Source organism: Poecilia reticulata, chromosome 15 (genome assembly GCF_904066995.2).
Source record: "Poecilia reticulata chromosome 15, P_reticulata-male-v2, whole genome shotgun sequence".
Classification (NCBI taxonomy): Eukaryota; Metazoa; Chordata; class Actinopteri; order Cyprinodontiformes; family Poeciliidae; genus Poecilia; species Poecilia reticulata.
In genome coordinates this window covers 30,815,255-30,832,448 of record NC_088844.1, presented here as the reverse complement: position 1 = coordinate 30,832,448, position 17,194 = coordinate 30,815,255, and the positions used below count along the sequence as shown (strand labels likewise).

Below are 17,194 nucleotides of genomic sequence, written 5' to 3'. Positions count from 1 at the left end.
CCTGTAGCAGTCTGAGTCACAGGGAGTGAGAGGAAGCCTCTGACTGAAGGCAGCCTGATGCTCAGGGTTGATTTTGTGGAAGATCCTTCGGAGCATCGTCTTCTCCACTGGTTCCACAGTCACCAGAACAGAACCAGGACCAGAACCAGAACAGAACCAGGACCAGAACAGAACCAGGACCAGAACAGAACCAGGACCAGAACAGAACCAGGACCAGAACAGAACCAGGACCAGAACAGAACCAGGCTTTATCCGGTTGCTGACCCGTTTGGACAGATAATAACAGAAAGATTCACCGACACACAACAATAATCTCCTTTGTTTTGGTCACGTTTTAATTTTTAATCCTTTATTTGTTGTGGAAAATCTCCTGTCATTATTAGAGAGAAACATGAAAACAATAATAATAATCCAGGAAACGCTGCTGGACATCAGGACGGCCTCACAGCTGGACTCCTTTCTGTGGCTGTCTCCATGGCAACGTGATGGGTAATCTGAGCAGGCTGCTGCTGCTGCAGACATCCTGAAGTGGACCTGATGGTTGCCATGGAGACTCATCCATCATCCATTTCCTGATTTTTCATCATGACACAAAGTCTCAGATGCTCCAAAAATATCTTATTTTATTTTTTACCCTGGTGACCAATGGCTGTGCAGACATTTAGTAATAATAACAACAACAACCATAAACAGTAACTATAGTTTGTATTTTACATTCTGATCTCCAAACACGATGAACAGACAGGAAGTTTCCTCCCAACACAGATGGAAAACGGGAAAAGAACCAAACGGATCCTGGAGTTCTGGAGTCCGACCCGGTCCAGTGAAGTTCTCCAGGTTCTGCAGAACCGTCAGCCTGTCCTCTAGCCCCGCCCACTCCTCTCTGATTGGTTCCCAGGTGGGTGGGGCTGCCCTGCTCCACTTGCGCCACGTAAATAAACTCCGCCTTAATGCAGCAGGTTTGCATGGCAACAGATGATGCTTCCTCATGAGGAAGAGCCAATCAGATTACAGTTCCAATCAGCCATTCCCAGCAGGCCCCGCCCACCTTCAGCTGTGTTCCTCTGATTCGCCGCCGTTCTCCTGCTGAGGCGAGGGGGCGGTCCTTGGAGAGGCCCCGCCCTCTTCCTGCTGCGACTGTTTGGCGGAGCTGGATAGGTCGATGGCCTCTTCCTCCTCCTCCTCCTCTGTCTCCTCCCCCTCCGGAAGCCCCGCCCCCTCGGCGCGCCGCTCCGGAGCGTCGCAGAACGGATCGGGCGGCGGGCTGGAGCATTTCTTCATCTCCAGGGACTTCTTGTGCATACCTGAGGGGGCGGAGCCAGACCAGACCGGGTCAGAACGGGAGGCGGTCAGCAGGGGGCGCTGTGAGTGAACGCGTGTGTATTGCTGCCGGTGTGCGTGTGCGTGGCACTGACGTGCATGCGGCTCACCGAGCAGCCAGGGGGCGCAGGAACCCATCATGCCGTTCTTGGCCGAGTTGAGGATGGACTCCGGCAGCGGGATGGAGTGGCGGACCATGGCGCCGTACAGGCCGTACTCCGCCATGACGCTGCTGCGGCCCCAGCACTTCTCACGCTTCCGCCACTTCGCCCTCCGGTTCTGGAACCACACCTGGACACCAGCAGAACACAGCGTGTGGACCGGGTCAGACAGAACCACAACATGTGGACCGGGTCAGAACAGAACCACCGCATGTGGACCGGGTCAGACAGACAGAACACAGGATGTGGACCGGGTCAGACAGAACCACAACATGTGGACCGGGTCAGACAGACAGAACCACAGCATGTGGACCGGGTCAGACAGAACCACAGCATGTGGACCGGGTCAGACAGACAGAACCACAGCATGTGGACCGGGTCAGACAGACAGAACCACCGCATGTGAACCGGGTCAGAACAGAACCACAACATGTGGACCGGGTCAGGACAGAACCACAACATGTGGACCGGGTCAGAACAGAACCACCGCATGTGGACCGGGTCAGACAGACAGAACACAGGATGTGGACCGGGTCAGACAGAACCACAACATGTGGACCGGGTCAGACAGACAGAACCACAGCATGTGGACCGGGTCAGACAGAACCACAGCATGTGGACCGGGTCAGACAGACAGAACCACAGCATGTGGACCGGGTCAGACAGACAGAACCACCGCATGTGAACCGGGTCAGAACAGAACCACAACATGTGGACCGGGTCAGGACAGAACCACCGCATGTGGACCGGGTCAGAACAGAACCACAACATGTGGAACGGGTCAGGACAGAACCACAACATGTGGACCGGGTCAGACAGAACCACAGCATGTGGACCGGGTCAGACAGAACCACAACATGTGGACCGGGTCAGACAGAACCACAGCATGTGGACCGGGTCAGACAGAACCACAGCATGTGGACCGGGTCAGACAGAACCACAGCATGTGGACCGGGTCAGACAGAACCACAGCATGTGGACCGGGTCAGACAGAACCACCGCATGTGGACCGGGTCAGACAGAACCACAGCATGTGGACCGGGTCAGACAGAACCACAGCATGTGGTGACAGACCACAGCATGGACCGGGTCAGACAGAACCACAGCATGTGGACCGGGTCAGGACAGAACCACCGCATGTGGACCGGGTCAGAACAGAACCACAACATGTGGACCGGGTCAGGACAGAACCACAACATGTGGACCGGGTCAGACAGAACCACAACATGTGGACCGGGTCAGACAGAACCACAACATGTGGACCGGGTCAGACAGAACCACAGCATGTGGACCGGGTCAGACAGAACCACAGCATGTGGACCGGGTCAGACAGAACCACAGCATGTGGACCGGGTCAGACAGAACCACCGCATGTGGACCGGGTCAGACAGAACCACAGCATGTGGACCGGGTCAGACGTGCTTCTGTTTGTTTGCTGTTCGGCGTGATGTTGTCCTGCTGGTACCGGTTCTCCTGGTTTCGGTCTTTCTTTTGCAGGAGGTTCTTTTTGCGTTAGTCCGGTACCAGTGGGGCTCCGGCGGCCCGGTACCGGGTCGGCCCGCTGCTGTACCGTTTTGTTGACTCACCAGGTCCAACTTTCTGTTAATATTTAGTTTTTCTCTCGTTTCGGGTTCAAAGATTTTATTTCTGTTTTTTCAAAGCTGAAGCAAAAGAAAAGTAAAAAGATTTAAAATAAAATCTTTTATTTTAAAACTTTTGGATCTTTTTTCTTCCTCAAACATGTTGCGCCCTTTTTGGACGGAACAAATATTATAACAATCATTAACAAGATATAATAAAGTATTGATTGAATAAATATAGATATTTGTGTCATATTTTCATACATTTGAGAATTAAATAATAATTGATGAATCTCATTTTGTTTTATTTTAGTTCCTGTATTTTAATGTAAATATAAATAAATACTTTATTAAATTAAAATGAGTATATTATCAAAAATAATACAAATTTGTATTAATGATAAATTCTTATGAATTAACAAAATAAAATGTGAGAATTATTTTAAACACCTAAATAATTTATGAATCACATTATTTTATTTTAAAATATGTTTTTATACACAAAAGGTAAAAATAAATGTATTTAATATTATTACTGAATCTAAAAGGAGAACAGAAAATAAATAAAACAGTCCTCGGTTCTGTGGACCTCCTCTTTATGCACACATCCGAACCGGACCCACCGAACCGGACCCGCCGAACCGAACCGGACCCACCGAACCGAACCGACCCGCCGAACCGGACCGGACCCCAGCCTCACCTGGATCCGGTCCTCCGGCAGCTCCGTCTTCATGGCCAGCATCTCCCGGGCGTAGACGTCCGGATAGTGGGCCTCGTGGAAGGCCTTCTCCAGCTCCTCCAGCTGGTGGGAGGTGAAGACGGTGCTGAGGAAGAGGAGGAGGAGGAGGAAGGTCGTTAATGCTGCTGCTTTAATCATCATAATAATAATAATGATTATTATTATATTTGTAGCTAATTATTTCATCTTTGATGCTTTTAATAAATTCTCTCTGATGAATAAAGTGATTTATTATCCATTTAAAACCCAGATTGTTTTTTATTTGGATGTTTTTCTGGGTAAATTTAAATAAATCTGTTTTAAACAAACGTATTAATTAATTACCGAACTAGAATTTATTGATTGTTATTGATTTATAATTCGATAAAGTCGATCAGGATTAACTTGTCAGTAATTAAAACCGGTTTTGGTCCATCAGAATTTAATTAATAAAAATCTAATTTCGTTTCATTTAATATTTCCTGTTTGTTTTTTTATTTATAATTTCTAAATCAGCTCAAAGTCCCGGAGCTGCTGGGTCTATCGGAACCGAGCCGCAGATCCAGAGGACAAATAAATCCTACAATTTAATTTAAATTTGTCTAATTTCTGTTATTTTTCAAACTTGTTTCCGGGTGAAGATCTTCCTCACCGGTGTCTCCTCTTCTTCCTCTTCTGGGAGTTTCCGGAGCTTTTCGAGTCGTTTCGGTCCGACAGACATTCTTCATCTGCAGAACAGAACCAGAACCAGAACATCAGAACCAGACCGCGGTGGAACTGGGCCACTCCAGTATTGGACCGGACCGTACCGGAGTACTGGTCCCGCTGGGCCTCCAGGTTCTGCAGGTAGTGCCCGTCCGGCCGCGCCTGCAGCAGCGGCAGGTGCCCCGGCAGGAAGCACGGCGCCCCGGCGGGCTGCTGCGCCGCCAGGCTGCACAGGAAGCCGAGGCCGAGCGGCAGCGACCCGCCCGGGAACGAGAAGCCGCCGAGGCCGCCGGCCGGGACCGGAGGCTCCGCGGCGGCCCCGGAGCCCGCGGCGGGCGGTCCGGAGCCCGGCGGCCCGGCGGGCTGCTGCCGCGCCGCCAGGTCTGACTCCAGGCCCAGCAGGTCGGTGATGGCGAAGCCTTTGGACCGGAACCCGGAGCCGTGCAGCCGGGCCTTGTCGATGCCGAACCCCGGGGAGAGCATCCGCACCCTGGGCTTGTCCTCGCTGAGCTCCTCCCGGCCGGTCATGCTGAGGAAGAGGAGGGATGAAGGTCGAAAAACGGGACCGGGACCCGGCGGGGGGAATTTATGCGGCCCCGGGCCCCCGGGTCCGCGGCGGCAGCCAATCAGGAGCCAGAACCAGCGGGGTCGGCAGGGGGGGGGGGTCTCCTCTCAATCCCAGAGGATTAATTGCCACCAATTTCCCTCCAATCCGATCTGGATTTACTGACCGGAGGAAGAGGAGGAGGAGGAAGGTTTAGTTTGTTGATCTTTGATCAGACCCAGATCTCCTCTTCATCTTCTCCCGGTGGCGTCACCGAGCTGCAGGGGTTACCATGGCAACCACATCCCAGAGCCAGGTGAGGTCAAAGTTTAAAACTTTACCAGAATCAGAAACAAAAAGAAATGAAGAAGCAAAATTCAGATTCTGGAACAAGAGAGAGAGAGACAGGAGGACAGAGAGACAGGAGGACAGAGAGACGGGAGGACAGAGAGACGGGAGGACAGAGAGACAGGAGGACAGAGAGACGGGAGGACAGAGAGACAGGAGGACAGAGAGACAGGAGGACAGAGAGACGGGAGGACAGAGAGACAGGAGGACAGAGAGACGGGAGGACAGAGAGACAGGAGGACAGAGAGACGGGAGGACAGAGAGACGGGAGGACAGAGAGACAGGAGGACAGAGAGACAGGAGGACAGAGAGACGGGAGGACAGAGAGACAGGAGGACAGAGAGACGGGAGGACAGAGAGACGGGAGGACAGAGAGACGGGAGGACAGAGAGACAGGAGGACAGAGAGACGGGAGGACAGAGAGACGGGAGGACAGAGAGACGGGAGGACAGAGAGACAGGAGGACAGAGAGACAGGAGGACAGAGAGACGGGAGGACAGAGAGACGGGAGGACAGAGAGACAGGAGGACAGAGAGACGGGAGGACAGAGAGACAGGAGGACAGAGAGACGGGAGGACAGAGAGACGGGAGGACAGAGAGACGGGAGGACAGAGAGACAGGAGGACAGAGAGACAGGAGGACAGAGAGACAGGAGGACAGAGAGACGGGAGGACAGAGAGACGGGAGGACAGAGAGACGGAGGACAGAGAGACGGGGACAGAGAGACGGAGGACAGAGAGACGGAGGACAGAGAGACGGGAGGACAGAGAGACGGAGGACAGAGAGACGGAGAAGAGACAGGAGGACAGAGAGACAGGAGGACAGAGAGACAGGAGGACAGAGAGACAGGAGGACAGAGAGACAGGAGGACAGAGAGACGGAGGACAGAGAGACGGGAGGACAGAGAGACAGGAGGACAGAGAGACAGGAGGACAGAGAGACGGGAGGACAGAGAGACGGGAGGACAGAGAGACAGGAGGACAGAGAGACAGGAGGACAGGAAGTTCATCTAAACGTCCCATGAGGAACATCTAGATTATCAGCAGCTCCAATCATCTTCAGATTAAATCAGATCAATTTAAGATTAAATATTAATTTATTTATGTATTTGTTTGTTTGTTTGTTTGTTTGTTTGTTTGTTTGTTTGTTTGTTTGTTTGTTTGTTTGTTTGTTTGTTTCATTTCTGAGTGAAAAGTGCAGCTGGATCCAACATTCTGACATGAAATGATCCTGGAAACTGAAACACGAAGAACATCTGAAAACTAGAAATATAAAATTCAGATGCATCAAATTTACTAACATCATGAAAACAGCTCTGCTGTTCATTTCATCGAGGGCGGCGCAGCAAACTGGGTGGTGGTTCCATCCCTGCTGCACCTGCCTGGTCAGGCTGCGCCAGTGGCGCAAAAACTGGGTATGCAGCGCAAAGGGGCGCAGCACCGGAGGGGGCGCCAAAACCCCGTCTGGAGGGGGCGGCGCGCCCATGATGGTTTCCCACCTACATGATGTGTAGATGCGCCTCTGGCTGTGGCTGCTATGCAGTAGCTCAGGTTCCCAAACTATGGGGCGCGGCCCCTAGGGGGGGCGCCGTGCCATTGCAGGGGGTCGCGGGAAGCCGTCTGGATGAATAAACAAACCCTGGACGCTGTATGCGCCGGGTTTTTACCTTAGAATGGCCAACTCTGTGATTCCTGTCAGATTGATACAGTAGGGCTTCCACATATCTGTGTCCTCTGCCACTTTTATCAGCAGTTAAAACTGTTTAATCCGTTGTTAACATGTTGTAACCTGTTTTTCCGAGCCGTCTTTAAACGCAACATGAGCGCTACGACGCTCGCGCTGGGTTTCCACCTGTAAGGAGAAGGAGACCTGCTGCAGGTGTTAGAATCATGGCAGCAAAACGCAAAGAACTTTTCACAGTTTTTCCCCCAAACTGACCGACTGTTGAGTGAAGCTGATGCAGTAGGTCATCACCATCAGTGTGAATGAATGAATGAATGAATGAATGAATGAATGACGGCAGAAGCACTTTGGGTTCCTCTGGACCTGATAAGGAGCAACAGAGACACACACACACACACACACACACACAGACACACACACACACACACACACACACACACACACACACACACACACACACACACACACACACACACACACACACACACACACACACACACACACACACACACGTCTTATTTTAACTTCATCTTCAGACACATTAATGCAATAAATGAATAAAAACTCAGTTCTAAATATGAAAAATTTATCCTAAATCCATGTTTATTAATAATAATAATAATAATAATAATAATAATAATAATAACTCCATTTGTTATTTCCAACAAAAATAACAATGAGTAAAAAAACGACATTAAAATAAATGACAGATTAAATTAATCAAATCTAAATATTGTCAAACTGAAGAAGATCAATCAAAACACTTACAGATATTTTAATTATTAAAAATAACTTTATTTCTGAAACTAGACCTCATTTATAGTTCTGAATATTTAAAACGGTAATTTTTAAAAATGTAAATTTCCTAAAATATAAATGTTTAGAATTCAAGTTTTATTAAAAATTTGATTTTGATTAAAAATCAAATATTTCCTTCCTGGTTCATCCGCCTGAAGGTCACAGAATCACCAATAATCAATAATCAATAACCAGCACAAACCTGCAGATCCGTTTCTTTTTCTCTAATGATGGATCTTCATCATCTGGAGGTGATGATGATGATGATGACCCCAGGAGGCCCGGTCCAAACTGGGCAGGTTCTGGTCAGGTTATAACTGGACCAGATCCTCAGCAGATCCAGAGAAGATCTCCAGAGTGGACCGGGTCATCAGAACCGGCCTGGTCCTCACTGTCACTCTGCTGAAGGCCCCATTCCTGACCCCTGACCCCTGACCCGGGCCCCTCCGAGCCGGGTCCAGATCTCTGGAGACGAACGGCTGCGGGTCCAGTTAAGAACCGGGTCAGACAGTTTTAATCATTGGCCATTAGTGCTTCCAGTGTGTCTGGACAGAACCTTTAAAGATTACTGGGGGGGCAGTAGGGTGGGGGGCAGTAGGGGCACGTGGGCCGGGCCGGACCGGGTCCAGACCTCCAGACTTTAATTGAACCATTTAATCCTGGAGCCGTTTTACTCTCTGAATGAGGTTAATCTATTAGCATAAATGTGAATTTATGAATAATTAGTGGGACATGAAGGGGTGGGGGTTAGGGTGGGGGTAAGAGGGGGTAAAGGGTGGGGGTAAGAGGTGGGGGGTTAGGGTGGGGGGTAAGAGGTGGGGGGTAAGAGGTGGGGGGTTAGGGTGGGGGGGAAGAGGTGGGGGGTTAAGGTGGGGGTAAGAGGTGGGGGTTAAGGTGGGGGTTAAGGTGGGGGGTAAAGGGTGGGGGTAAGAGGTGGGGGTTAAGGTGGGGGTAAGAGGTGGGGGGTTAAGGTGGGGGTAAGAGGTGGGGGGTTAGGGTGGGGGTAAGAGGGGGTAAAGGGTGGGGGGTAAGAGGTGGGGGTTAAGGTGGGGGTAAGAGGTGGGGGTTAAGGTGGGGGTAAGAGGTGGGGGTTAGGGTGGGGGTAAGAGGTGGGGGTTAGGGTGGGGGTAAGAGGTGGGGGGTAAGAGGTGGGGGGTTAGGGTGGGGGTAAGAGGTGGGGGGTAAGAGGTGGGGGGTAAAGGACGTGTGGACAGACTGCTGTTGCTGGTGGTAACAGAACAATGGACCATGTTTCCGTCTGAAGCCCGGCCCCCCATCCAGCCTTTGGCTCCTCCAGGCTCTGAACTCGCTGCTTGTTGGAAACCATCCAGAGGCTCCTAGATTCACCACATCACAGCTGCTTCACTGGCCTCCTGTCACTTATAGGGTTCCGTATAAATTTGCTCTCATCAGCATCACCGTCTGAATGGACCTCTGGACCTCCTGACTTCAGATCTGGGATCTTCTCCGCCTTCCTCCACCAGCACTAAGGATTATGGGTAATCAGGTGTTTGTGTGTTTGTTCAGAGTCCTGCAGTTCAAACCGGCTGAAAACTTTCTGAGACGAGAAAATTCCACTTTTTATTAAAACTACATTATAAATGAAATTATTACCAGAACAGCAGCTGACTGGATGGTTCTGATGGACCCGGGGCATCAGAACCATCAGGGTCCCGTCTCTATGACGACCAGCTGCTGCTCGCGGTTGGACCTTCTGGAGGAAACCCATCTCTGCTCTCCTTCCAGAACCTCTGAGGTTCTGCTGGGCCTTCGAACCGGGCCTTCAGTGAAGCACGGCGGTGGCAGCATCATGGAGAACAGCTGACATTTCCTCTGAGGTCCAGTCCTGGTTCCGACCCAAAAGCCCTCTGCATATTTCTGTCCTGAGTAGTTTGTTGGACCGGGTCACAACCAGACCTGGACGGGTCCAGATGGGTCCATATTCAGGCCCATCCTGACCCGTTTGGGTCAGGCCCCGTTTGGACCTGACCCGTTTGGACCCGTCCTGACGGTCCTGACCCGTTTGGACCCGTCCTGACCCGTTTGGACCCGTCCTGACCCGTTTGGACCCGTCCTGACCCGTTTGGACCCGTCCTGACGGTCCTGACCCGTTTGGACCCGTTTGGACCCGTTTGGACCCATCCTGACCCGGTTGGACCCGTCCTGACGGTCCTGACCCGTTTGGACCCGTTTGGACCCGTCCTGACCCGGTTGGACCCGTCCTGACGGTCCTGACCCGTTTGGACCCGTCCTGACCCGTTTGGACCCGTCCTGACGGTCCTGACCCATTTGGACCCGTCCTGACGGTCCTGACCCGTTTGGGTCAGGCCCCGTTTGGACCTGACCCGTTTGGACCCATCCTGACCCGTTTGGACCCGTCCTGACTGGGCTCAGGCCTTGAATCGGTTCAGAATTATAGAGTTGATGCTACATCCAGATTGCAGCGGTGACCTCTGACCCCTGACGTCTGCACATTAATTACAGAAGGTCAAAGAGGAACGATGATGATGATGATGATGATGATGATGGAGATGAAGATGAAGAGTGGATGAAAAGATCAGAGATAATCTGAAGATTATTATAATCAATCAATCTGCTCCGTCATATGAAGGTAATCCACAGTATTGATTTAATCCAGACTCTTCATCTGATGTTCTGCTTCCTAATCTGCTCTGATCAACTCTGATCAACTCCACCGATCAATAATCATCAGCAGAGACTCAGAGTTACAGCAGCAGGAACCAAAAGGTTCAGTTTTTATTTGGTCAGTTGGTAAAAACTTTTATCTGTCCAATAAAACCACAGACTGGCTCTGGACCAATCAGAGGCTCAGCAGTTAGCATGATTAGCTACCTGGCAACTACAGTTAGCTGTTAGCAATAGCTAGATAACCGTTAGTTGTTAGGATTAGCTTGATGTTAGCGGTTAGTGCTAACTAGATATCAGCTTTAATTAGATATCAGAAAGTCCTAACTAGCTGTTAGCTGTTGGTGGGTGGAGTTAATTCATCCACTTCCTGCTAGGCTAACGCTTTTCCTGAAACCACGCCCAGAACACCTGTGGCTTTTCAAAATAAAATTGGAAGATAATTAAAATAATACAGATAGAAAAACATTTTTCCGCTGAATAAACCAAATAAAACATGAATGACATCACTCTGTGTTTAAGGTGAGCACATGTTGTGCGGTGAGCTAGCAGGCTAACAGGCTAGCATGCTAGCAGGCTAACAGGCACAGGCTAACAGGAGCCGCTGACCTCCTGCTGGAGGAAACCGGCTGATTGTTGCTTCTCCTCCTGGTGAAACTCGGACAAAATTAGGGCCAAGTTGCAGTTTAATCCCCGGGGATTGACTGGCAGGCTGGCAGCTCCGCGTGGAAGAAGGTAAAATGGTCATCGGGTTTAAAAAGCAATTAGTTTGGAGGAATCTGCTTATCAGAGATAATTAAAGCAAATTTGAGGCTGATGTTTTTAATCCGTCTCTGTTCTCCTTTTTCTTTCTGATGATGTCAGCTGAGATTTATTTCTGCTTAAATAAACTGCTGAGATTATTTTTAATCAGTGAAATCCTGGTTATCTGCGAGTGGATGAGCTGCAGGGAGGCAGCCAATCAGAGCGCACCTTGATCAGCGGGAAGATCCGCAACCAGGCAGCGCCGTTTCAAAGGTTCTGGTTCCTGTTCGGAGTCCGGTCCAGGTCTCACGCTGCAAGACGACACCGGAAATGACGTCACAGTCCTGGCTGAAACAAGCCCCGCATGTTAACACTGATGCTCCAGATGTGGAGGATCTGTGTGTGTGTTCCAAGTTTTCATATCCTTATGGGGACCTATTCCTGTGTTATGGGGACATTTTCTTGGTGGAGCTGCAGCAGGTGGAGCTGCAGCAGGTTTAAGGTGGAGCTGCAGCAGGTGGAGCTGCAGCAGATGGAGCTGCAGCAGGTTTAAGGTGGAGCTGCAGCAGGTTTAAGGTGGAGCTGCAGCAGGTGGAGCTGCAGCAGGTGGAGCTGCAGCAGATGGAGCTGCAGCAGGTGGAGCTGCAGCAGGTGGAGCTGCAGCAGATGGAGCTGCAGCAGGTGGAGCTGCAGCAGGTGGAGCTGCAGCAGGTTTAAGGTGGAGCTGCAGCAGGTGGAGCTGCAGCAGATGGAGCTGCAGCAGGTGGAGCTGCAGCAGGTGGAGCTGCAGCAGGTTTAAGGTGGAGCTGCTGCAGGTGGAGCTGCTGCAGGTGGAGCTGCTGCAGGTGGAGCTGCTGCAGGTGGAGCTGCTGCAGGTGGAGCTGCTGCAGGTGGAGCTGCTGCAGGTGGAGCTGCAGCAGGTGGAGCTGCTGCAGGTGGAGCTGCTGCAGGTGGAGCTGCAGCAGGTTTAAGGTGGAGCTGCAGCAGGTGGAGCTGCAGCAGGTGGAGCTGCAGCAGGTGGAGCTGCAGCAGGTTTAAGGTGGAGCTGCAGCAGGTGGAGCTGCAGCAGGTTTAAGGTGGAGCTGCATAACGGCTCCCAGAAGGAAAACGGCTGGAGGCCGGATTCTGTCTATAGGACCAGAACCAGTACCGGTACCAGCATGAGGAACAGAACAGCTTTCTATGAAACCTCGTTACCGGAGGACCCGGTAGAACCGGACCCGGTAGCAGGACCCGGTAGAACTGGACCCAGTAGAACTCCAGAACCAGATCAGAGGCTTGTCTCCTTCAGGATCTCTGTTGGGTGTCAGGAGGAAGTGGCGGTTCTGTGGGCCATTTGGGCCGGGCTGATCCCAGAACTTTTCATCCGGGTCGAGCAGAACATCTGCAGCTCCTGCTCTAATCCTCCAATCAGAGCGCGGCCTCCTCCTCGCTGCCGCCGCTCTGTTGATCCTAAGCCGCTGTTCATCGACTCGCTTTAATAAAAGATCAGAACACCAGATGGTTCCGTCTGATCCAGAACCAGATTACTGCGGGTCAGAACTCTGCCGGGGCCTCAGGGTCCACTGTGGGCCAGGTGAGGGGTCATCCAGGTGAGGGGTCATCCAGGTGTTCACTGATCTCCATCGTCTCTGGAGAGCAGTAGGAGAAAGTGGTCGTGTGTTAGCGTCCTCTGGTAACCATGGTAACGCCATGACATTGGTTGCCATCCCATGCAGACCATAACAGGAACCCCGGAACGGAGCGGTGGCCTCTCAGAACCAGAACCGGCCCACTTTAATCCCTCGTGGCGTTTGATTGGACCTGATCGGCTCCAACATGTGAGCAGCAGATTGAACAATTCGGCTCCGGATGGACAATATGTAATCCAGGGTGGTTCTGACAGGCCGGATTAAACCGTCCGATTCATCAGATGGACTTAAACACAATATGTTCCTGATTGTCAGATTCATCTCTTCATCAGGAGCCAGCCGGTCCGGTCCGGTCCGGAAGAACCTGGCCCACTACAGCAGAACCAGCCTGCAGCTCCACTTCCCCTGATTAAAACCTTTTTATACATAAAATTACCCAGAAAGCCGTTCTGCTGATCCATGGCCTGGACTCAGCCGCTCCGGGTTTTCACTCCTGACCCGACCTGCTGCGTCCGGTCCGATCAGGTCACCGAGTCAGGATCAATAATGAGGTCAATGAAACTTCAGCAAAGGAACAAACTGGAAGAAAACCTGCATGTCGGCCGCCATTTTGTTGTGAGTGAACCAAAATGAAGCGTCACAGCTTCCAGTCTCAGAATCTCCCAGAATGCCGAGCGCTCACATGGAGGGCGGCGTGTTTCTACTGCCGAGTGTCTGCAGAGTTCAGCTGCTCCGGTCCGAATACGGATGCAGATCGCTGGGAAGAAGCAGAGCCCTCTGCCCCCGATGGGTCCCAATCTGCACCGATGGGTCCCATTCTGTGTCCGATGGGTCCCATTATGCCCCATATGGGTCCCATTCTGCACCCGATGGGTCCCATGCAGCTGAAAACACCATGGATTCCTGGCAGACTGTGTGTTTGTTCATATTGTTGGTTCAGGATGTTGAACATGGATTTGGTGGCTACCTATGGAGAAATCTGGAACTAGCCATTAGCGGTTAGCTACTTTTTGATCAGCAGTGGTCAGTGATTAGCGGTTAGCGATTAGCTGTTAGCGGTTAGCTGTTAGCGGTTAGCTGTTAGCGGTTAGCTGGGTTAGCTGTTAGCGGTTAGCTGCGAGGAATGAGCTGTTCTATCAACAGTCAGAAAGTCGGTCTGGATCAGTTCCTGCTGCGAGTCTCTGGTCGGCTGCAGCTCCTGGAAAACACCTTGGAGGGGAGATCTGGGTCAGAGTTCATGGACTGACACACACACACACACACACACACACACACACACACACACACACACACACACACACACACACAGCACAGTGTCCCAGGTTTCTGATCTTGTGCTTCTGTTTGACGTTTAATAACGGCGGCATGTGATTCTGAGGAACTGCTGAGGCTCAGAGGAGGAGGAGGAGGAAGAGGGTCTTCCTCCTCCTCCTCCTCCTCCTCCTCCTCCTCTTCCTCCTTCAGTCTGACCTCGGTGGAGGATTAGCCGCTCGGACTCCTTTCATTTTTCAATCATTTTTAAACAAAGCCTTCAGATTAGCCGCAGAGTCAGGATGCATCAAATAAAGAAAATTGCATTAATTATCCATTAATATTATTATATTGCATCATTATATAATGGAAGCAGCGGTTCTGTTCAGGCATGCTGCGGGCCTCGTCTGAAACAAGCTGGATGAAAATGGATCGGCTGTTTAGAGACGCAGAGAGACGCTGCAGCATCCGCCGGCCAACAGGCATCTCTCTGAGGGCCATAGGGGGCTCAGGGGCCACAGGGGGGCTCAGAGGACCTCAGGGGGCCATAGGGGGCCACAGGGGGGTTCAGGGGGCCTCAGAGGACCTCAGGGGGCCATAGGGGCTCAGAGGACCTCAGGGGGCCTCAGAGGACCTCAGGGGGCCACAGGGGGGTTCAGGGGGCCACAGGGGCCTCAGGGGGCCACAGGGGGCTCAGGGGCCCACAGGGGGGCTCAGAGGACCTCAGGGGGCCACAGGGGGGTTCAGGGGGACTCAGAGGACCTCAGGGGGCCACAGGGGGGTTCAGGGGGCCACAGGGGCCTCAGGGGGCCACAGGGGGCTCAGGGGCCACAGGGGGGCTCAGAGGACCTCAGGGGGCCACAGGGGGGTTCAGGGGGCCACAGGGGCCACAGGGGGCTCAGCGGCCACAGGGGGGGCTCAGAGGACCTCAGGGGGCCACAGGGGGGTTCAGGGGCCACAGGGGGGCTCAGAGGACCTCAGGGGGCCACAGGGGGTTCAGGGGCCACAAGGGGGCTCAGAGGACCTCATGGGCCACAGGGGGGTTCAGGGGGCCACAGAGGGACTCAGAGGACCTCAGAGGGCCACAGAGGACCTCAGGGGGCCACAGGGGGGTTCAGGGGGCCACAGGGGGGCTCAGAGGACCTCAGGGGGCCACAGGGGGCCCACCGCCCTACAGCCCCCTCCAGTAATCTGTGTCTAATGGCTTGTTTTTGGAGCAGTTAATCTCTGGACAGGAACATGCTGCAGAATAATAACAGAGCTGATGAAAACAGTTTAATCTTCGTCCTAATGTGGCCTAATCCAAGCACGTCTTCCTGGGATGAGATGGTGTTTAATCGACTTTAGGAGAATTAGTCATTCCTTATTACCGTCGTGGTTTTTACAGGACTTTCCTGGAAAATCCCATTCAACACACATTTTAATTTCATTTCTGATCCACAATCATGTTGAGGGCGATGTAACTAATCCAATAACATCAATCAGGGTGGGGGGGGGGGCGGGGGGGGGGCTGCTGCAGCGGCTGCTGGAGGCTGCAGGACACGCCACCATGACCCCGATGTGCTGCAGCACCGAGCCCAGGCAGCTGCTTCCAGTTCGGATCTCGATGCTCCAGTAGACCTGAGTCAGGTGATCGCCCTGCTGCTGCTGCAGCCAGTGGCTGCAGCAGCAGCAGCCAGTGGTGCTGCAGCAGCAGCAGCAGCAGCAGCAGCCTGCCGTGTTCCTCCAGATGATTATCGTTCTCGTCCTAATCAGGATCAGAAGTGAAGCAGTTCGGTCCAGATGTCTAATCCAGCCGCGTCTTCCTGCAGTTATGAAGCTGAATTATGGCATCAGAAATCCTCCATTAGTCCTAATAATCCCGCTGATGGTCACATGACCCATTTACCGCCGCGTGCTCATTGCGTGGTTCTGCCGGAGGAGCCGGTCCGAACCCACGAGCAGAACCAACCCACTTCCTGTCAGCAGGTCGGATGTTTGAGTGGATCGTCTTCCTCCCAGAGATCAGGTGGGTCACCAAGGCAACCAGCCGAGGTCTGCAGACCAGAACCGGCCCGGTCCACTTTCCCCAGACGTTGGCCGGCTGCTTGCGTCGCCATGGAGACGCGTGTGATCGGCGTCTCGGTGATCTGTGTGTAAATCTGCGGCCGATTAGGAACCACTCAGCTTTTGTTCTGCTGAACCATCAGAGTGATGAAATGAAAAGCAGCAGCAGATTAAAGAACCATTAAGGTCAGAGCCGCCATTAACTGATAAACAGCCATTAGAGGCTTAGGGCGGCCATGACAGGCACCGCGAGGAGGAGGAGGAGGAGGAGGAGGAGGAGGAGGAGGAGGAGGAGGTGATGAAGCTCAGCCGTCAGGCTGTCAGCAAAACATCCAGGATCTGATTGGCTGCTGTAGATTAATGAGTTAATTAGGGGGCGGAGCCACCAGGAGGTTTGAAGGTCTGTTTTATGCTTTATTATATTTTTAATCTTAATCTGGTGCAAAATCCTGAGATTATGGATCATTTTAGTTTCAGGTTTTTTGTTCAACTGGAGTTTCTCTCCTGGTTTAATGTGTCTGGTCAACTTCTGGAAAACCGGTGAAACCCTGACCACTGTGGAGGCAGCCCACTCCACCAGTAGAACCAGTAGAACCAGTAGGAACCAGTAGAACCAGTAGGAACCAGTAGAACCAGTAGAACCAGTAGGAACCAGTAGAACCAGTAGGAACCAGTAGGAACCAGTAGAACCAGTAGGAACCAGTAGAACCAGTAGGACCAGTAGAACCAGTAGAATCAGTAGAACCAGTGGAACCAGTAGGACCAGTAGGACCAGTAGGACCAGTAGAACCAGTAGGAACCAGTAGAATCAGTAGAACCAGTAGAACCAGTAGGAACCAGTAGGACCAGTAGGACCAGTAGGACCAGTAGAATCAGTAGAACCAGTGGAACCAGTAGGACCAGTGGAACCAGTAGAACCAGTAGGAACCAGTAGGACCAGTAGGACCAGTAGAACCAGTAGGACCAGTAGGACCAGTAGGACCAGTAGGAACCAGTAGAATCAGTAGAACCAGTGGAAC

General features: G+C 52.1%; 1 protein-coding gene and 1 long non-coding RNA gene across 2 annotated transcripts; both read right to left on the bottom strand.

Annotated features, from left to right (window-relative positions):
• Positions 1-985: 985 nt before the first annotated feature.
• vsx1 (visual system homeobox 1 homolog, chx10-like) lies at positions 986-5,126 on the bottom strand. The gene is made up of 5 exons (XM_081616337.1): positions 4,589-5,126; positions 4,432-4,507; positions 3,762-3,885; positions 1,416-1,611; positions 986-1,304 (listed from the first exon to the last, which is right to left on the bottom strand). The coding sequence occupies exons 1-5, from the start codon at positions 5,010-5,012 to the stop codon at positions 1,051-1,053; spliced, it is 1,074 nt and encodes a 357-aa protein (XP_081472463.1). The 5' UTR covers positions 5,013-5,126; the 3' UTR covers positions 986-1,050.
• A 10,265-nt stretch (positions 5,127-15,391) lies between these two features.
• On the bottom strand, positions 15,392-16,428 carry LOC145555081 (uncharacterized). The gene is made up of 2 exons (XR_014091161.1): positions 16,018-16,428; positions 15,392-15,934 (listed from the first exon to the last, which is right to left on the bottom strand). It is a non-coding gene; the product is annotated as an uncharacterized LOC145555081 (long non-coding RNA).
• Between the last annotated feature and the right edge of the window lie 766 nt (positions 16,429-17,194).